The 22314-nt window shown below is 29.2% G+C and overlaps 1 protein-coding gene across 1 annotated transcript; it reads left to right on the forward strand.

Annotated features, from left to right (window-relative positions):
- The first annotated feature begins 1518 nt into the window (after positions 1 to 1518).
- On the forward strand, positions 1519 to 21894 carry LOC122506534 (ATP-dependent translocase ABCB1-like). Its single transcript, XM_043618769.1, has 36 exons — positions 1519 to 1683; positions 1786 to 1843; positions 1917 to 2329; positions 2401 to 2572; positions 2810 to 3130; positions 3210 to 3434; positions 3498 to 3623; positions 3712 to 3915; positions 4753 to 4923; positions 5019 to 5180; positions 5266 to 5364; positions 5424 to 5588; positions 5654 to 5758; positions 5856 to 6221; positions 6334 to 6575; positions 6817 to 6976; positions 7163 to 7357; positions 7740 to 8093; positions 8183 to 8380; positions 13383 to 13768; positions 14066 to 14237; positions 14714 to 15034; positions 15153 to 15377; positions 15515 to 15640; positions 15728 to 15931; positions 16199 to 16369; positions 17415 to 17576; positions 17870 to 17971; positions 19030 to 19197; positions 19322 to 19426; positions 19518 to 19883; positions 20015 to 20256; positions 20347 to 20506; positions 20669 to 20863; positions 21031 to 21384; positions 21509 to 21894. The coding sequence occupies exons 1-36, from the start codon at positions 1559 to 1561 to the stop codon at positions 21707 to 21709; spliced, it is 7521 nt and encodes a 2506-aa protein (XP_043474704.1). The 5' UTR covers positions 1519 to 1558; the 3' UTR covers positions 21710 to 21894.
- The last annotated feature ends 420 nt before the right edge of the window (positions 21895 to 22314 follow it).

The following is a 22314-nucleotide window of genomic DNA, read 5'->3' on the forward strand; positions in this document are numbered from 1 at the left end:
TTAAATTATGAATATTATAATCAAACATGAATAATTTCAGACCAAAAAAGTTTTACTAAAAAATCAGCTATTTTTAACTGACAATCAGTTATTTTTAACTAAACGTCAGTGTAGAAATATTACTATTTAAATTAGTAAATGACTTTTTGCTTCTAAATCAGTTATTTTTAAGTAATTAAAATTTAGAGCTAGTAGAAATAAAAATTTAATTTTGAAGCATTAACATTTTTTAGTATATAAACGAAAGAATTTTCTAATATTGTATATTACTTCAGGAAACTAACAACATTTTTTCAATAATTAAAATATGAGGGAAAACTTTAAAACCCTGTTGCGTTTGTCTAATATACAATCAATATTTGTTCAAGCATAGGTCTTTGCTTTAAGTACTTGCTACTTACTTACCATTCTTCATATGGTGTTGCAGTAAAGAGTCTACCTAATTTAAAAAAATTTAGTTTTATACGAAAAAAAAAAATTTTTTATTTTGTTTAAATTTTTGCGCACGGAAAATGAATTACTAAAAATGAAAATAATAACTGAAGGTAAAAGATATACTTTTTTAACTATAAATTTAAAGTTTAATTTTATAATTATTTCCCGCAAACATATAGGGATTTTGAGGATGCCCCTGGGATGTCCTGTGAATATCCTGAATACCCCGATATTACAAGGGTTCATTGTAATAATAATTGCAATAAATTTAATTTGCGAATTTAAAAAATTTAATTTATGAAGATCGATATTTGAAAATAACTCGACACGTAGGTAAAAGTGTATAAAAGAAATCATGTGTTTAGTGCTACAGCTCCTTTTATATATGCAGCCAAATATCCACGTATGTAATTTTAAATTTCTACTGTTGTTATACTTTCAATGTTTATCACATTATTTAGAATTTTCTTTTTCGAATTTAAATTTATTTAATTTTACATATTGTCTTCTTTCTCTTTCCAAACTATATTTTTCAATTTTTTTTTTACTTATTTACACACCTGTTTACATTTCTATATATAAAATGTTTTCTCAAGCGAATATCTGCAGAATCTGTAGTTAAAGTTATTTTAACTTTTTTTCAATTTGGGAAGTAAAAGTTTAAAAAAACAAGCTCAACCTTCTTTAGGCTTTTCAAAAAAAATGAAGGCCCCAAATTCACCAAAAAATAAAATGCTCAAACTTGAGAAAACACCTAGTGGGCACTAAGCTTAAAGATATTCTAAGAACGTCCTAAAATGTCCAGAAAGCTTTATTGGAACGAAAAAAAATTTTTTGTAAACTGCTCCCTAAAATTTTACGTCACAAAAAGAGACCTTCACCTCTCTCATGAATGATTACACAAACAATAGGTATTTTATCGTAAGAAATAATTTTTATACGGTCAATAAGAGATATATATTTATACATTAAATCGTTCGTAGATTTAATCATAGTTAAGATAAGATAACTCTCTGACAAATCAATGTTTCCTTATCAAGGATTGCAACAATTTTAATTATATTAAAACATTTGTGTCTGTCAAAAGATTCACAGACTCATCGAAGAACTGAAGAATTAGAAAATGCGTAATCCAAAAAATTTGCGAATTAATGTAACATCACGTATCGGAGACATTCAGATACAAGATAGAGAACAGACCTCCAAGAAATTACCACACTTCAAAGAGGAAGAGGAAATTAAAAATGAGTGAGTTTTTAATAAAAAAATTTCATCATCATAACTATCAGGTTCTACTATCAACTATTATACACTTTAGACAGAAACTAAAGATCGAATAAACCCTTCTAGCCCACCTAAGATCGTTGAAGAAAATGAAAAGTTATCATCAGTTTCACTTGTTAAATTGGTGTGTATATTCAGACATTATTCATTCGAAACAAGTGCGAATACTATAATAATTGAAACAAGTGTATTTTTAGTTCCAATATGCAACAAAATGGGAAACGTTTCTTATGATAGTGGGAACGATATGCAGCATTGGTTCCGGACTATGTGTACCATCGAATATCTTTATTTTTGGAGATCTAGTGGGATCGATGGTAAATGCAGAAATGATGAACAAAACTTTGGAAATTACTACTGCAGATACTTTAAATGAAGAAGAAGACATGTTGAACGCAATTATGGATACAGTGACAAAATTTGCAATTGGAAATTCCATCATTGGCATAATGATGCTAATGTTCACTTACGTCAGTGTTATGCTCTTTAACTATACCTCACAACAGCAAACATTTCGCGTGAGGACAACATATTTGAAATCAATTTTACATCAAGATATCAGCTGGTATGATGTTGTGAAAAGTGGCGACGTATCCAGTAGATTAACCGAGTTAGTACACCATTCAAAATAATTTCCCTCTCGAAAAAGAAAAATAGCTAAAATTATAAATGATTTTTCAGGGACGTGATTAAATTTGAAGATGGAATCGGAGAGAAAGTGGTAATGTTTCTACACAATATGTTTGCATTTTTAGGATGCGTTGGACTTGCATTTTATAATGGATGGGAGCTGACTCTTGTTTGTGTTGTAGCATTTCCGGTAATGGTTATTATTCTCGTCAGTATAGCGAAGGTAATGTTAAATCTTAATTACTAATTATTAGTTAAATACTAACTCTCTGGGCACGGAAACGTCTTTGTTCTAGAAATGTTTCTAAAATGTCCCTAAAACCTTTTGTAGAACGTTTCATGTCCGTTACATAACGGCTTATGAACGTCAAATGTTCTAAAAACGTTTTTTAAAACATTGGACGTTCTTAAGCCGTTGTGTAACGGACATGAAACGTTAAAATAGTGATTAAAATTTTAGGCAACTGCCAGAATGACAAGAAAAGAAGTGGAAATATACGCAATTGCAGGAGCAATAGCAGAGGAAGTGATAGCGTCCTTTCGAACTGTTATTGCCTTTGGAGGACAAAAAACAGAACTTGAAAGGTATACGACAAATCTTCAGAAGACGTATAAAACCAACATAAAGAAGGGATTATTAGCTGGTGTTGGTTTTGGATTAGTTTGGCTATTTATTTATGCTAGTTATGCCCTCTCCTTTTGGTACGGCGTAACTTTAATTCTTAAGTACAGAAATCTTCCCCTAAACGAACAAACCTACACTGCCTCAACAATGGTAATAGTAAGTAACTTAATATTTCTCATTGCCGATCTGAATAGTGCATGTCAGAAATATTTAAATCATCAACTTCTAAATAAAGGTATTCTTCAGCGTTATGATGGGCAGCATTAATATGGGAGCTTCCTCACCTTTCATGGAAGCTTTCGGCATCTCCAAAGCTGCAGCTGCAAATGTTTTTTCCATTATTGAACGAAAGCCATTAATTGATTCCATGTCTTCTGAAGGCCTAAAGCCAATTGATATTGAAGGGATTATTGAGTTTAAAAACGTTTCCTTTGAATACCCTTCAAGAAAAGAAGTGAAGGTAAGAATTTGTCAATTCTGACTGTTAATTTAATGTTGAGACAAAAATAAAAATCTTTTTAAGGTCCTTAAGAACTTAAGCTTTACGGTAAATAAAGGACAAACGGTAGCATTAGTCGGAAGTTCCGGATGTGGAAAATCTACTTGTATTCAACTAATTCAACGATTTTACGATCCATCTGAGGGAAAGGTATTTAGTTACGATTCATAATAATAATTACGCGTTTACCTTTTCAGTGCAAGATAAAATCATCAAATCACTATGTTACAATTAATAGATTCGAATTGGAGGTTACGATTTGAAGGAATTAAATCCTAAGTGGTTTCGAAGCCACATGGGAATTGTGGGTCAGGAACCTGTTCTTTTTGACACAACGGTAGCAGAAAATATTCGATACGGAAATTTTGATGCAACTACGGAGCAAATTGTCGCCGCAGCAAAAGAGGCAAATGCTCATGACTTCATAATGAAATTACCAAACGTAAGTACAACTGGATGACAGACTTTAAGAAACATCATGATGCCAGTTTTATTAAAACACTTATCCCTTCTCTTACTATCCACTTATCATATTTCTATTAACTCCAAATGATTCTCTAAATAATTCTAAAATCATGAATCCATTTTCCCGAATGTCGAAATTACGGAACACTAGTCCACAAGTCACCACCGAATCATCTTCTCGTCTTCTCCGTGTCAGTCCAGCAACAGCGACCAAGTTAACTAGTTGTGTACTGTCATCGAGTTTATTCTTCGACTCCAGCCCAGAAAATCTCTTTAAGTACCAAATGGATTCTTCAAGTCTCGTCTTAGTCAAGTTCATTCAAGAAGATAATTTCTACTACGAGGAACATTTCTATTTTTCTAAGCACTGCATTACCTCGACATCATCATCAAATCAATAATTCTATCACTCCTAAGCTGAGGGGTGTTTTATCTAATTTACATCGACACCTGGACTCCGTACCTTTCACTGGTCCGAAAACAATTTGAGGGAAATCTACTGCATTCTCTGTTTTATCCCCATTTAAATTTTCGATTAATTCCCCAAAGTTCTAATTTTGTTTCAGTGTCCCTGAAGACATGTGGATCTACTCTTTTTCTCTGATTATAATTCTAACAGATTCAAATAAAAACTTTAATAATTTTAAAACTATCGATACAATTTGATATACAAACGAATTAGATAATTCGTTTAGAGCCAAAAATTTTCAATTAGAACATTTTCATCCACCAACTGCACCTTACCCATACTTCCAATCGCTTTGATTCTACATTACATGAGCCTCAATAGAATTCCCCTATTGCTTTCTTTCAGAAATATGATACACTTGTGGGAGAGAGAGGAGCTCAAATTTCTGGAGGGCAGAAGCAGAGAATTGCTATTGCCAGAGCAATAGTACGTAATCCTAGTATTTTACTGCTCGATGAAGCAACTTCAGCTTTAGACACACGAAGTGAAGCAAAAGTGCAAGCAGCTTTAGATAGGGTAAATTCTTTAAGATCTTTAAGATACAAATCTTGGTTAAGAATACAAAATTAAATCAAAATTTGACTAAAGAGTTGATTAAAAAAATCTTGTAGGCTAATCGAGGAAGGACTACAATTATAGTTGCTCATAGACTAACTACCATACGAGGAGCAGATAAAATTATTGTCCTCTCTAATGGTAAAGCTGTCGAGGAAGGTACCCATGATTACTTAATGTCTTTACAAAGTCATTACTATTCCCTAGTCACAGCTCAGGTATGAACACAGAAATTATTTGACCCTCTATCCAATAGGAGTTCAATTAGGGATAATTGAACTATATTTTCATTCATATATTTAGGTATCCGATTTTTCTGAATCGAGTAATGGTGACGTTAACAAAATCAATTATAACGAAGATGTTGACGAAGATGATGATCCCCTTGATGTGAATTCTAAGGTAATGTTCAATTTCAAGACTAAAGATGATAATTTAAAGAAGATACATTCCATTTACAGAAATTGAACCAAGATTCAAGTGATTCGATTAAGAAGATTTCGATTATGAAGATTCTGGAGTTAAACAAACAAGAGTGGCCTTATATTCTTCCTGCTTGTCTAACTTCGATAATTGTTGGATGCTCAATGCCATTGTTTTCCATTTTATTCGGAGATGTCATTGGGGTAAGTAAACATATATTTACGAGTAAAAATAATTTAAATTATTAAAAATATATAATTATTTTTAGGTACTTTCAGGTCCAGATGCTGATGAAGTTAGAAGAAAGACAAACATCTATTGTGCATTATTTGTATTAGCTGGAGTAGTTATTGGTTTATCAAATTTCGCTCAGGTTGGTCACGTTACACATTTTATGTAAATGAAAACAGATTAGATATATAAGAAAGTATAAATTAATGATGGAATTGTTTAATTAAAATGCATGGTAGATTTTTTTGTTCAGCATATCAAGTGAGTGTTTGACAATGAGGTTAAGGGGTTTAACTTTTGAAGCCATATTAAAACAAGAAGTTGGCTGGTTCGATCAAACAGCAAATGGAACGGGAGCTTTGTGCTCTAAACTTTCAACGGAAGCAGCCTCTGTTCAGGGAGCGTCTGGACAAAGAATCGGATTAACTTTTCAATCAATTAGCACCATCATTCTCTCTATTATCCTCTCTATTTATTACGAATGGAGACTCGGATTAGTAGGAATGTCATTCATTCCATTTATACTGGTTGTTACTTATCTCCAAGGAAAGCTCTATGCAAATGAAACATTCAATTATCATCAGAGTTTGCAAACTTCAACAAAGGTAGAATTACTTAATGTTTTATGTCAAGTTTCATCAAATATTGTAGCCAAGTATTCTAGGTACAAATAACTGAACAGATTACTTGAGTAATTTTTAAAAATTGGTTTCTTAGATTGCAGTTGATGCCGTTAGTAATATACGAACAGTTGTGGGATTGGGAATTGAAGACAATATGTATAAAGCTTATCTCTATGCCATGGAGCCATCACTTGATGTGGCCAAAAGAAATACTCATTATAGGGGTTTAGTTTTTGGATTAGCACGTTCCATTATATACTTTGCTTATGCTACCTGCATGTACTATGGAGGATATTTGATAGAGCATAGTAATCTCTACTATGCAAATGTATTCAAGTGAGTAATACGAATTCATATCGACAAGTCTCTAAGATTAAAAAAAAGATTTTTGTAATTTACACAATCGATTCTTGATTAACATGTTGACATTCTTCTGGACCTAACAAGACTTCAGCATGTCTCTAGTTTAATTATTTTAAAAAATTATTTGTAATTTGCCCAATCGATCCTTGATTGTCACATTGACATTCTTCTGAATATAAAAAATATAATCAATTCAAAAAGATTAAATTTCCAGGGTATCTCAGGCTCTTATAATGGGAACTGTAATGGTCGCAAATGCATCTGCGTTTGCTCCAAATGTACAGAAAGGATTACTCGCTGCTTCAAATATAATTTCGCTTTTAGAACGAGTGCCAAAAGTTCGAGATTCGCAAAATGCTGAAGAAATTCCAGAGGTAAAATTATTTACTAAAATGTTTTGATGTTTTTAATAACTTGTTAGGTCTAGTTATAAATTTAAAAACTTGGAAATATCTTATCTATATAAAAGTAAGTAAACTTTTAATCGAAAAGTAGAAAGTACATTACAATTTTATTATTTTAGTCAATTAAATTTCATCTTTCGTTTATAACTTTAATAGAATTCAGAAGGAATTGTTGAATATGAAGACATTACATTTGAGTATCCAACAAGACCAGGTACTAGAGTTTTAAATAGCTTGAATTTATTGGTATCTTCAGGAAAAACTCTTGCATTAATTGGAAGTAGTGGTTGTGGAAAAAGTACTCTTATTCAATTACTTGAAAGATTTTACGATCCTTTTTCAGGAGTTGTGGTAAATATATTTTACATAAATATTCTTCAAAAAAATTTTTGTACACAACAATATTGAATAACATTTAAATTCTAATGAATTTATTAACAATATCTTTTTAATGCTAATTACTTTGTTCTTTTCCAAGTATTTTTTTTAAGGAAATAATAGAAACACGTAGAACAATGTGTGCATCCGAATTTCGTAGGAAGATAAATAAGTTGTTTTATGTCATACACACTTTATTCTTTGACAAAAAAACTTTATCTTTATTTGAAATAAAAATCTTTACGTTATTTCTATTTCGCACTTGAAATGACGTCGAGTATTGTTTACTTAGATATAAAAACGTAGGGAATAAAACAAAATTTAATTATGGATTATAATTCAAAAATTTTAACAGAAATATGATGGGAAAGATATTTCATTTCTAAAACAATCATCTTTAAGAATGCAAATGGGATTAGTTTCTCAGGAACCAACTCTTTTTGCAAGAACAATTGCAGAAAATATTGCCTATGGAGATAATACACGACAAGTCCCCTTAGCAGAAATTATAGTAGCAGCCAAAAAAGCAAACATTCACAATTTTGTTTCATCCTTACCCCTTGGATACGAAACGAAATTAGGAGATAGAGGAACTCAACTTTCTGGTGGTCAAAAGCAAAGGATTGCAATTGCCAGAGCACTTATTAGAAATCCAAAAGTTTTGCTCCTGGACGAAGCAACATCTGCATTGGATACTGAAAGTGAAAAGGTAAAAACTATTCTTGCACCTTATACATTCTAATTTTTAGATTTTATTTTAAGCATAAGTTACTTCTTTTAAAAAAATTTTCATTTAAGATTGTACAAGCAGCATTAGATGAAGCAAAAGAAGGCAGAACGTGTATATTAATTGCTCATAGACTCTCGACAGTAGAAAACGCTGACAAAATATGTGTTATTAATAGTGGAATAGTTGCTGAATATGGAACTCATAAAGAGCTCATTGAAAAGAAAGGTTTTTATTACGATCTTCTGTGTCTACAAAATAAAAGAAAATAACATTATTATTTAGTTTTTATAATACCTTATAAATTCGATATTAACATCAATATGTTAGGTTCACTGGAAATCTGTAAATAATAAATTGTGATATTAGGTGAAATAAAATTCTTTAAAAGAAACATAAATTAATATCGATTTTCATCCACAAACACCTTTTGTAATATAAAGGTTAATAGGTCACTATTTAGCACAGGATCTCTAATCAAGTTTTCAAGATATCATATTATAACCATTATTGAAAGAAATAAAACCCTATTTTTTATTATTTCACGAAGGAAGATTTGTCAGTAGATACTCCAAGACAGATTGTAGTCGAAGATTATGTGGGGATGATTGCTTTTTTCTAGGTCGACACATTAAAACTAGAAACGTTCGCTAGAACATTCTTTATCCTACGTAACTATCGCCTGGCTTTAAACTTCGTCTACTATAAGGGCTTGAGTAAAGATTACGGATTTTGGTAGCACTTCGATGGTAAAGTAAATTAAACATAGAAATTAAATTCAAAATATGTTGTCTTTACAACTTTTTCTGATAAAATTCTACTTTCTATAACAATTGATTGGGTAAATTACAAATAATTTTTTAATTTTTAAAAATAATTAAACTAGAGACATGTTGAAGTCTTGTGAGGTCCAGAAGAATGTCAACATGTTAATCAAAAATCGATTGTGTAAATTACAAAAACCTTTTTTTTTAATCTAAATAAATTAGGACCATGCTGAAGTCTTGTGAGGTCCAGAAGAATGTCAACATATTAATCAAAAATCGATTGCGTAAATTACAAAAACCTTTTTTTTTAATCTAAATAAATTAGGACTATGCTGAAGTCTTGTGAGGTCCAGAAGAATGTCAATATGACAATCAAGGATCGATTGGGTAAATTACAAAAACCTTTTTTTTAATCTAAATAAACTTTAGCTAACATAATCTAGTATCTAAACCAAAAATTTTCTTAATTAAATTCGTTTTGTTATTTGAAGTAATTCTGTATTATTCTGCTTAGTATCTAAAATCACATTTAATTGTAATAGCCAGTGGAAAAGTTTGTTTCTAAACTGCGGTTAGTCACGACGAGAATTTCCACTATTAGTGGGATCTAACCGGAGAACTCAGTGGCTTTACTTTGCGCTATTTCAATGTTTGCTGGAAACACTGACAAATCTAAAATCACTACGTAAATAAAATGTACTAATATTATCCATTCACAAATGTTGCGTTATACAAACGTAAATGAAATTGAATTTCAAAACAAAAATTTTGAACCTTTCGTTTCTTACTTTTAAAAAATTTCAGGTGTTTTGCCTCCATATTTAAAACAAATCGTGTATATTACCATCTAAAGTCATTCAAATAACCTAATTCAAGGTACAAAGTAATTCCAACATTGACTATACTATTTATATTTCGATCAGGAAAACGAATAAATGAAAACTTAATGCTGATTGACTGAGTCTGCAGAAAGCTTTTAATATTCAAGAAAGTGGAAAGAAATATCTAATAACTTTTGCTTCTTCCTATATACATGGAAAAATGAAAATTTATTTATTTAAAAGCAATGTACTATTCCTCCGGAATTTTTGAACTATATTTTAATAAATCATGTTGTGCGACAATAATGAAGTAACCTTTTGTTTTGCCTTCTTAAATTTTTTGAAAAATTGTAATTTTTCCAGTCAACATAATCTTGAATACCGGGTTCAAATTCATATTCAAATATTAACTCTTTGTCTCTCTTTAGAGGTTAGTAACATCTGCTTTTCTTTCAGCAGAAACCACACTTCTTATCGATTAAACACTACATGAATTTATTTTCCATGTACTTAAAAATTCCATATACTTTAAATTCCACGTAATTGCTAATGATGTTAATAAGATATATAAATCGGATTGTCAATTACAACAGAATTCGATAAATCGATATTAATTATAATCGATTCTGTTGACGATAGCGCCTTACTCACTTCAAGACAGTTAGAGGTAATGATTCAAGGAAAGTCACGTATCTTAATTAATGACGCATTGCATTTTTCAATACGTCTACCTCTGAGGTTTGAAACGCGAAAAGTATTTTCTGATACAATAAGATATTAAATTTGATTCATGGTGAAACATAGAGACAACTCAAAGCAAAACGCATTTAATGTTTTGTAAATTAAAAACATGTCATGGGTTTAGATTTTAAAAATAATTGTAATATTATTCTAACCTTTCCGCAGAGTATTCAGCTCTTGACTTTGTTTTCCCTCACGTGTCGTATATCTTGTTTTGTTTTTCAGATCGTTGACTCTGATACAATGGAATATTTTGATTTTTTACTTTTACTTTTTTTTCTTTAAATCTTCATATCGGCAGTTGACATTCTTTTATCGTCTTGTAACATTTTTTTTTAGTAAAATTTTAGTTTCATTTCAAAAATAATTTTACGTCACCTTGACATGTTTAATATTGACAAATTAAAATCGAATTTTATTCTTAAAGAAGGAATCAAGGTGGTAAGTCCTGATTCCTAATTTATGTAGATTTAAAAATAATTTGTAATTTACACAATCGAATTTTATTCTTAAAGAGGAATCAAGGTGGTAAGTCCTGCTTTTTAATTTATTTAGAAAAATAGGTTTGTAATTTACACAATCGAATTTTATTCTTAAGGAAGAAATCAAGGTGGTAAGTACTGATTCTCAATTAATTTAGATTAAAAAAGTATTTGTAATTTACACAATCGAATTTTATTCTTAAAGAAAGAATCAAAATGGTAAGTCCTGCTTTTTAATTTATTTAGAAAAATGGCTTTGTAATTTACACAATCGAATTTTATTCTGAAAGAAAGAATCAAGGTGGTGAGTTCTGCTTTTTAATTTATTTAGAAAAATGGGTTTGTAATTTACACAATCGAATTTTATTCTTAAGGAAGGAATCAAGGTGGTAAGTCCTGATTCTCAATTAATTTAGATTAAAAAAGTATTTGTAATTTACACAATCGAATTTTATTCTTAAAGCAAGAATCAAAATGGTAAGTCCTGCTTTTTAATTTATTTAGAAAAATGGGTTTGTAATTTACACAATCGAATTTTATTCTTAAAGAAAGAATCAAAATGGTAAGTCCTGCTTTTTAATTTATTTAGAAAAATGGCTTTGTAATTTACACAATCGAATTTTATTCTTAAAGAAAGAATCAAAATGGTAAGTCCTGCTTTTTAATTTATTTAGAAAAATGGGTTTGTAATTAACACAATCGAATTATATTCTTAAGGAAGGAATCAAGGTGGTAAGTCCTGATTCTTTATTTATTTAGAAAAAAAAGTATTTGTAATTTACACAATCGAATTTTATTCTTAAAGAAAGAATCAAAATGGTAAGTCCTGCTTTTTAATTTATTTAGAAAAATGGGTTTGTAATTTACACAATCGAATTATATTCTTAAGAAAGGAATCAAGGTGGTAAGTCCTGATTCTTAATTTATTTAGAAAAAAAAGTATTTGTAATTTACACAATCGAATATGATTCAAGATTAAAAAATATGAAATAAAATGAATCTATAAAACAATTTCTAATTCATATATATATATAAATATAAATTAAAAAATTCCAGTAAGTTACGTATTCAAAATTTTTTCTTCACAATTTGTCTTTTAAAATATATATTCTTTGTTTATCAATTGTTTCATTATTTATCATAGTTTACAATGCTTTAGTGTATTAGGATTTATTGTTTGAATACATTGAATGCCATGAACGTATATATTGGAAATACGGATTTTATCTATGGATATTACAAAAACTTGCATCACTTTAAAAAAAAAACGTGCACACTGATGAATTTTTATATTTTTTAACAAAACGATAGTTTAAAAAAAAGAGTGATTATTCACGTACTTATGTTCGAACACTTCAAAGCGTAATTCTGACGAGTTATATAAACAACAATCAGCAACTGGACTGTAGTCAGAGACATTCGCGCGCAGGATATCCTTTTTGTCTATTATATTAGTCTACATATATTTTCTTAACTTAAAAATCTTCTCATATTTCTTTCTGCAAAATTGATATGTCCTTAATTAAAATGTTTATTCGCGACAAGAAATGTGTTGTTAATGAAAAATTTCGTGCTATTTTGAGTCCTGTTAAAAATTTAGTGAGTGGGCTTATTTAATAATTCTTTTATGAAATTGTTAGATTTTTTAAATATATTAAAGAACAATGATTGAAAACTTAATTAATGAACAATCTGTAAGTGTTAGTTAAAAAAAAAATCTACTGCAGTGGAACAATTTTGTGCTAGTGAATAGTTTTTCATTTTTATTACTTTAGAGATTAGTTTGAATATAAAATATCAATGTAAAAGAGAAAATTTTTTTAAGATAGCAAACATTTTGTTAAAATTGGAAAAAAAATTTTTCAATATTTTTAAAAATATTGGCAAAGCAGTGAGGTAGTAAAAAGAAAGATAATCTTTTATTTAGCTGTCACACATTTTATACCACTGCATTTATTTTTAAATGTTCTTAAACATATTACCTTTCAATTCGTTATAAAGCAGATTATAAGATAATGTTATGACAAATTTTGTTTTTTGAAAAATAATTTAAAGTTTAAATTTTAAAATTTTTTAACTTAACTAAAAATACAAACTTCCTGGCAATTTTGTGCTGGAAAACTATTACAAGTAAAATATTACTGACACAAACATTTTAATTGTATGCAGTAGGTATTAGAAGATATTGTAATTATTTTTAACTGTATTTATTTTACGGTAAACGAATTTTAAATTACGGTAAACATCATTCTAGTATTTAAAAATTTACTATTTAGAAAATTAAAATCTTGTTAATATTTCTAAATAATTATACTAATTAACTTAACGATGATTATCTGCTTCCCTTGCAATTATTTTAACAAACAAAATTAATTTAATTTAAACACTTCTTTGTGATTATAAACTTTTAAGTTACTAATAACAATAAAAAAAATTATGGTAAAAAAATTAAATTTTCAGTTTTACTTTGCAACAAAGTGCGAAATATTTTTAATGTTTGCATCAACATTATGCGCCTCTATAACTGGATTATTAGTGTCCTGGAATGTTCTGATGTTTGGAGAATTAGTGGGTTCAATGGTAAAGACAGAAATGATGAAGGCTTTCGATATGTCAGTGGAAAATGACTCAGACATTATGGACAGCGTCACTACTTATGCCTATGGAACATCAATTATTGGATGTCTTATGTTTGTTTTGTCATTCACAAATATCTATTTATTTAATTACACAGCGCAAAATCAAATATTTCGAGTTAGAAAAAAATTTTTCAAAAGCATTTTGCATCAAGATATCAGTTGGTACGATGTGATTAACAGCGGTGAACTATCATCCCGACTCACTGAGTAAGTTAATATTCTCGTTAATTTATTACTAAACATGCGCTGCAGATTTAAATTTTAATTCTAATAAACCGAGTAAGGAGTAATTTTAAATTTAAAAAAAATTCACTATCATGCACTGCGTACGTTAATTACTCTTTGTCAAGGCTTTTCTAAACTTATCTCATATATAAAATCTTTTATTAATACCTTGAATTAAAAATCATAGTTTGTCCTCTTTAAAAAATTTTTTTTTTTTAAAAAACTTATAATTAGTGTTTAATAATTAATTTCAAATATTGTCTATTTCAACACCACCAGGGACATAATGAAATTCGAAGATGGAATTGGAGAGAAATGGGTTATGTTTATACACAATTCATTCGCAGTTCTTGGTTGTTTGGCAGTCGCTTTTCATTCCGGATGGAAACTTGCACTCATTTGTATTAGTCCATTTCCTGTTATGATTTTAATCATGTTCAAAACAGCAAAGGTAAATAACAAAACACATTTCTATTGAAATAATTCTAATTTAGATTTCTAATTAAAAATTCCCATTTTTAAAATTTGAAATTTCTTAAAAGCCACATACAAATTTTTAAGGGTTACTCAAAATGAATTAAATAAAAATATTTTTGTAATTTATACAATCGAAATAAAAAATTCTTGAATGAAAACAAAAAGTTCTAATTCTCAAAGGAATTTGTAATTTATACTAATCGAATTTTATTCATTGATAAAAGATGCAAACTGGTATAGGTTCTGTAAAAAATACCCTTTAACAACCATTCAATTTTAGAAAGTTCAGTTTATCCCCTTAAATTAAAACTATAATTTTAATATTAATTTATATTTAAACAAATTTGGTAACCAATTTAATCGAAATGGAAATCTTACTACTATTTTAATAAATATTTACAAATTATCACATTTTTGAAACAAACAAATAAAAAATTTGTATTTACTCAGACAGCGTCTAATTCAGCGAAAGAGGAAATGGAAGTTTATGGAGCTGCTGGATCAATAGCAGAAGAGGCATTAAGTGCAATTCGTACTGTTTACGCTTTTGGAGGTGAAAAAAGTGAATTCAACATGTATACAAAAAATTTATCCCAAATCTATAAACACAATACTAAAAGGGTTATTTTCATTGCCATTGGTACGAGTTTATTTTGGTTTTTTATTTACGCCACGTATTCCGTGTCATTTTGGAATGGTGTGAATTTTATTCTCGATGAAAGATTCCTGTCCGAGGAGGAACAAACTTATACACCAAAATCAATGGCAACGGTAATACGAATATTCAATTAATGAATATGATGACAATAGTTGTTTGATATAAAGTTAACTTAACAGTATTAGAGAATTAATGAATCTAATTAGGAGTCTAATTAGAAATCTATTTCAGATTTTCTTCAGTATAATGATGGCAACGGTTAACATGCACATTGCTGCAAATTTTATTGATGCATTTGCTATATCCAGAGCTGCTGCTTCAAAAATTCTTTCTGTCATCAAACAAAAATCATCAATTGATAGTTCATCTAAAGAAGGTTTAAAGTTAGCGGATCTTCAAGGAAAAATTCAATTTAAAAATGTCGGGTTCAAATATCCTTCAAGATCACTAGTTCAGGTAATCGCATCGATTTTGTAACAATTCGTCCTGTTTTATGCTTCTTTAAATTTGATTATACATTTGATAGGAAAAAAAAGGCAAAAGATTTTTTTGAAAAAAGAATTCTTGGGTAAAAAAATAATACTTGGTTTCAGGTACTACATGACTTGAATTTTACTGTCAATAAAGGAGAAACAGTGGCGATAGTGGGAAATTCTGGTTGTGGAAAGTCAACATGTATTCAACTAATCCAAAGGTTCTACGATGTAAAGGAAGGAAAGGTATCGAATTAAAATTTTAATTTAAAAATACCGAGACATTTGGATGTCTAAATGATAAAGAATGTAATAATAATCAAAGAATTTCAGATTTTAATAGACGGGACCGATATTCAAAAATTAAATATCAAGTGGCTTAGAAGTCAACTTGGAATTGTGGGACAAGAACCAACTCTATTCGACACAACTATAGCAGAAAATATTCGATATGGTTTGATGGAGGCAACTATGGAGCAAATTGTATCTGCAGCTAAAGCAGCAAATGCTCATGATTTCATTATGAAATTACCAAACGTAATTATGCCTCCAAATTAGAAAAGAAAAGTATCAAATTAGATTTCAGGTATTAAAATGAAACCATTAGTTTGAAACCATCCCTAACAGAATTCGGATATTCTGAATATCCCTATGCTATCAGGGTTAGTTCAAAATTCATTACAGTATAATTACTTTTTTGAAACCACTAAATACGTGAATTTATTTTGAATGATAATGTTACATTTGGATTGATATTAATATTCTTAAATATAATAATGTGACAAATTTCTATCACTTTTAAAGCAATACGACACACTCGTAGGTGAAAAGGGGGCGAAAATTTCCGGAGGGCAAAAGCAACGGATTGCAATAGCAAGAGCATTAATTCGAGATCCAAAGATTTTACTCCTTGACGAAGCCACTTCAGCTCTTGATAATCGAAGTGAATTCAAAGTTCAAGATGCATTAAATAAGGTAATTGGCAAAATTTGCTGCACTGTTGGGTCAAGAATGAAATCCTTGAAATATTTTATTTCTCTTTTTAAATTAAATCACAATAATCATTAAGTTAAATTTTACAATTCAAAAGTTTTTCTTATATAATAATAATGATGGTTTGACACTATTGCTAATAGACACTGATCAATTGTAAAGTCATTAGAATAAGTGTGAAGAAGAGGAAAGTAAGTTCATTGAACTTGAACTCTTTTTGTTTCACCAACATAAGATGCTGAACAATCCTTACAGTTTATTTTATAAACAACATTAGTAATCTCGGTTTTTTTATTTTTATCCTTAACCTTTTTGATTAAATTATGATTCAAAACTTTATTATTAGTTGGTACAGTTAAAATATTATATTTGTTAAGAGTTGATGTTCTTTCATACAAATTTTGTACATATGGTAAAAAAAACTTTTGGTGATCTTCTATATAAAAATGAATTTACATTGTTTTTTTGATTATTGAATTCTATAGAAGAAATGCGTTTCTTAATGTATTTATCTATAAAATCAATAGAATAATTACGAAGAAGATGTTTGTTTACATATTCATTATTTTTATTGTGGAAATTTTTATGTGATAGTTTTATTGCTCTGTCCGTTAAATTATAAATAATTGCAATTTTTTGAGCTACTGGATGTTGTGAATCATAATTTAAAGTTCGTTCAGAGAAAGTAGGTTTTTTTATACCAATCCGTTATTATTTTATTGTTATCTTTAATTATAAGGACATCTAGAAAATTAATTGAATGATTAATTTCAATTTCATGAGTAAATTGTAATCTTATGTCTCAACTTATATATAGTTCTATCGTGTGCGAAGTTATATCGAGTACTGAAATTATTTCGTCTTATAATATTTGGTATTGTCTATGGATCATTCATACCTCGTTAATTACATTTTAATTGCTATTTCACACACTCGTCAAATTTATAAAATTTATAAATACCACATTTATATTCTCATTTTATTATCCGCTTAGCGACAATTATTAAAAATTGTTTATTCATTTTAGGTAAAGAAGGGGAGAACTACAATAATCGTTGCACACCGGTTATCAACAATACGAAATGCAGATAAAATTATTCTCCTATCAAAAGGACAAGTTGTGGAAGAGGGGGATCACAATAGTCTGATGAGTCTAAAGGGACACTACTACTCTCTCGTCACAGCTCAGGTATATATTTATTTATATCATATCTCCCGCAGTCCTATAGGACCATACATGGGAAAAATTACAAAAAATAATAAAGAATTATAATAATATAAAAGGCATAATACAAAAACAAATAAAGAAAAACAGAGCATTTATTTTAGGGTTCTAACAGTCTCTTAATGCGTTTAAATAGTCTTTGCCTAATATGGTTAGTGAAATTTAAGTTGTACTTAAAGGTTACTTCAAGCAAAAAAAAAAGTATGTTGCATTTAATCTAAAAAATGTATAAATATACAATTTTGTAAATGAAACAGGGATCTGGAGTTAACGAATCAAGTAGGGGAGAATCAAAAAATAATTATGGTACACGTCACGAAAACGAACGAAACGATGATGAATCGAGTTCCAGTTCTGAGGTATGTAATATATTCTATTTTCCTGTTTTATTAAGTAACTTTTATTAAGAGTTAAATCCTTCCATAGTTAAATTGATATTGGTAAAAATAAATGGTCATTTATAGTCGGCTTACAATCATTTGTTTTTTTATCCAAAAAAACAAGACTCTATAGTCGGAATCATTTATTTTCACCAATACCAAGTTTTCTATGCATGTAATTTATTTGTGATAATGAGTTTCAAACATATCGATATATTTTTATTTACAAAGTACAAAATTCCGAATTATAATCTCTGATGGAATTTAAATTCAATAGAATGCATTTGTTCAACTAGATTTAATTTGAAAGACAAAATCAAAATGTATCGATATTTAATTAATAAAAAATAAGTTAACCTACTTTTATCAAAAAGCGTAGCCAGAATCTTTGATTCAAGAAAAAAAATGTTGTTACCCTTATAGTTTTTGGATATTTAGAATATTTTACAGGCACCCTTAGGGTACCTAGATTGTCAAAAATTACAAAATACTATTTATTGTATTTACTTGAAATTTTTATAGAATATATTCGAGATATACTACTTTCAGTATAGTTTTCAGAAAATGAAGTAAAAAATAGATTTTCTAGAACGACCTGCCCCCTGACCCCTTATCCAATTTCTATAAGGGTTCAAAATAATTTCACTAAATTAATTTAACAAAATCTTATCATTATTAATTTCTCAAACATATGAAATAAATAATTAATGTACTGTAATATTAGTTCACCAAACAATTTTTCAGAACTTGTATTTTGTTGTGTAGAAAAGAATATTGATATCTTCAGGGTAATAATATTATTTCTGAGTTCCTATTTTGCCTTTTCTAAAAAATTATACATACAAAAATTAAATAAAACTTTTGTGTTAATATCAAAATAATTATATATTTCTATAATTTGAAAATTTTTTTCTGTATATTTAAACTCTGCACAGTAGATTTGATTTTAAAAAAACAGTAAATTGAATCTGGCAACGTTTAACTTTTCCGAACTTACGATCTGTGCATGAATTTTGCACAAAAGCACGAAATTATAGATTGCCTACGAGGATCTGGATGCATTGCCATCGAAGGAAATATCAACGTTTAAAATTTTAAAACTCAGCAAACAAGAATGGCCATACCTGATGGCTGCTTGTATCGCTACTATTGTCGTTGGCTGTTCGCCTCCAATATTTTCTGTTCTATTTGGAGATGTCATTGGGGTAAGTATTTATATTCGTAATCTCATTGGTTTATCTATTTAAGTGTTTAATTTTATTCTTTAATTTATTCTTGAATTTATTTTTGAATTTATTCTTGAATTTATTCTTGAATTGCTTATTCCAGGAACTTTCTATTCCGGATTCCAAAGAAATTCTGAGACGTACGAGTGTTTATTGCAAATATTTTTTAATAGCTGGGACTGTAATTGCTATTTCAAATTTCCTTCAGGTAGATATTTGTGGACTGGATCACATCTGGTTCACTGTTTTTTTTCTGTGTAATACGATTACATTTCCAGAGTTTATTAAAAATATTTCAGATTTATTGTTTTGGAATTGCTGCCGAGTGCTTAACAGTGAGATTACGTGGTTTGATATTCAAGACCATGCTTCGTCAGGAGATAGGATGGTTTGATAATCCATCAAATGGCACAGGAGCACTCTGTTCAAAATTGTCAGCAGATGCTGCAGCTGTTCAAGGAGCAACAGGCCAGAGAATTGGAACCATTATACAATCCAGTAGTACCATTATACTGTCAGTAGCTCTCTCCATTTACTATGAATGGAGATTGGGGTTACTTGGTACTCTCTTTGTTCCCATAATCCTGGTCACTACCTATCTACAGAATTTAATGTACAGAAAAGAATCCTGCAATCATCACGAGGACTTGGAAGCATCAACGAAGGTGATGACCTCTAAATAGTAAATAGTAGTAGACTATACTAAAAATACTATTCCAAAATTTCTATTCCTATACCAAATTTCAAAAATATACTAATAATTAAATACTGGTAATACTGATTTGAAAATATTTAGATGGCAGTAGAGGCAGTGAGTAATTATCGGACAGTCGTTGGTCTTGGGTTAGAAGAAACTTGTCACACTTATTACATAAAAGCACTGAAACCTTCTTTAGAAATGGCTAAAAGTAATAGTAAATATAAAGGTCTTATTTTTGCTATGGCTCGTTCGATTGTTTATTTCGCTTATGCTGCCTGCATGTACTATGGGGGTATTTTAATAAATGAGGAGCACTTGTACTATTCAAGTGTATTCAAGTGAGTGAGTTAATGATAGTCTTCTAAACTATCTTACCTCAAATCCCTAAAAATGCAAACCATTAATATATTTTCATGTTAACTTTGCAGGGTATCCCAAGCACTTATAATTGGCACCGTAATGGTAGCAAATGCTTCAGCCTTTGCTCCAAACGTTCAAAGAGGACTCCAAGCTGCGGCAAACATAATTGCTCTCTTAGAACGTGTCCCGAAAATTCAAGACCCAATGTACATCTCGAAAACTGAAGAGGTAGTTTTCTTTTAACTAATAATTTAAATTAAAACAATTGATAAGATTGTTTCCGCTTTAACAATCCTCTCATGGTCCAATTACATTCCAATCGATAAAACAAAACCAAAACATCATCACCAGAACAAGTGAAAAATCAACAAAATTGTTAATTGATTTCAGACTCCTAACGATTCGGTAAAATATAAAAAAGTGCTATTTGAATATCCTACCAGACCAGGTATACGTATTCTCGATGACCTAGATTTAGAGGTGCCATCCGGAAAAACAGTAGCAATTATCGGTGGTAGTGGTTGCGGGAAGAGCACAATTGTACAATTATTGGAAAGATTCTACGATCCTATTTTAGGTTCTGTGGCAAGTATTATACAAATCCGTTAATTGAAGTAATCTATACTGCAACTAGTTCGAATTACAATTATTGTTAAGAAGAATTTTAATTAGTTTTAGTAATGATTTGGTAAAATTTTGGTAATGATTCTATTTCAATTTAATGATTTCATTTTCTTCAAAAAAACTTTAAGGAATTGGATAAGACGAGTATCGACTTTATGCCCCAATCATCATTGAGAATGAATTTAGGATTAGTTTCTCAGGAACCAACATTATTTGCAAGATCTATTGCTGAAAATATTGCCTACGGTGATAATACAAGGGAGGTGTCAATGTGGGAGATAATTACTGCGGCAAAAAAGGCAAATGCTCATGATTTCATTACATCCTTACCCCTTGGATATGAGACAAAATTGGGTGATAGGGGTACTCAACTTTCTGGTGGTCAAAAGCAAAGAATAGCCATAGCCAGGGCACTTATTAGAGATCCAAAAGTTTTACTCCTGGACGAAGCAACATCTGCTTTAGATTCTGAAAGCGAAAAAGTAAATAATTTTTCTCTTAAATTAACGGATTTATGTTCAACTGAAAATTCTCTTTGGAAACATTTATTTTGTAAAATTGAATCGATTATGTATCGATATTTAACAAATGTTTATTTCTATTTAGATTGTACAGGCTGCTTTAGATAAAACGAAAGAAGGAAGGACTTGCATTCTAATTGCTCATAGACTATCGACTGTGGAAAAGGCTGATAAAATTTGTGTTATGCAATACGGTCAAGTTGTCGAGTGTGGAACACATGATGAATTAATAGAGAAAAAGGGCATGTACTACGATTTGTTATGTATAGATAAAGGTCGTCAATAATTTATTATTAGTTACAAAAAAAATTGAAATATTCCAATTCGAATTAATTGAAAAAGAAATTTTATTTCAATAAAACAAGATTCCAAAAAAGAAGAGAGATAAAATTTAAAAAAAAAAATTTTTCTATTAAACATAACTGTAAGATATGATTCATGTAAAATGATCTTATTTTTATAATAAAATATGTTCTAATAACTAAAGATATTATTAATATTCCATTCCTACTAGACATACTATTTCTTATTTCAAATTCAGTATTCATTTACTAAATCAAGAAACCGATTAACCGAGATTACACTTTCATTGCATAGAAAATTAATCCATTTGTTTTCAATCATGAGGATAAAAATTTTTATTACAGAATACACACTGATTTGTCAAATAAACTTGGATTTTAATTAAAATTTCATTCTACTTACACTTTTCAAATTTTTTTCTTCAATTATTTTATGAAAAAATTAATTATATTTAATTTTGCTGTTTTTATATAAAAAAATTTCTTTATATAAATTATTTGTACATTACGTAAATATTTCACTATCATCACTATTATCATTCTTTGCATATATTAAGGCAAAAAGGATCTAAGGCAGAAACTATAGAAT

Source organism: Leptopilina heterotoma, unplaced genomic scaffold, assembly GCF_015476425.1.
Source record: "Leptopilina heterotoma isolate Lh14 unplaced genomic scaffold, ASM1547642v1 Lhet_42, whole genome shotgun sequence".
Classification (NCBI taxonomy): Eukaryota; Metazoa; Arthropoda; class Insecta; order Hymenoptera; family Figitidae; genus Leptopilina; species Leptopilina heterotoma.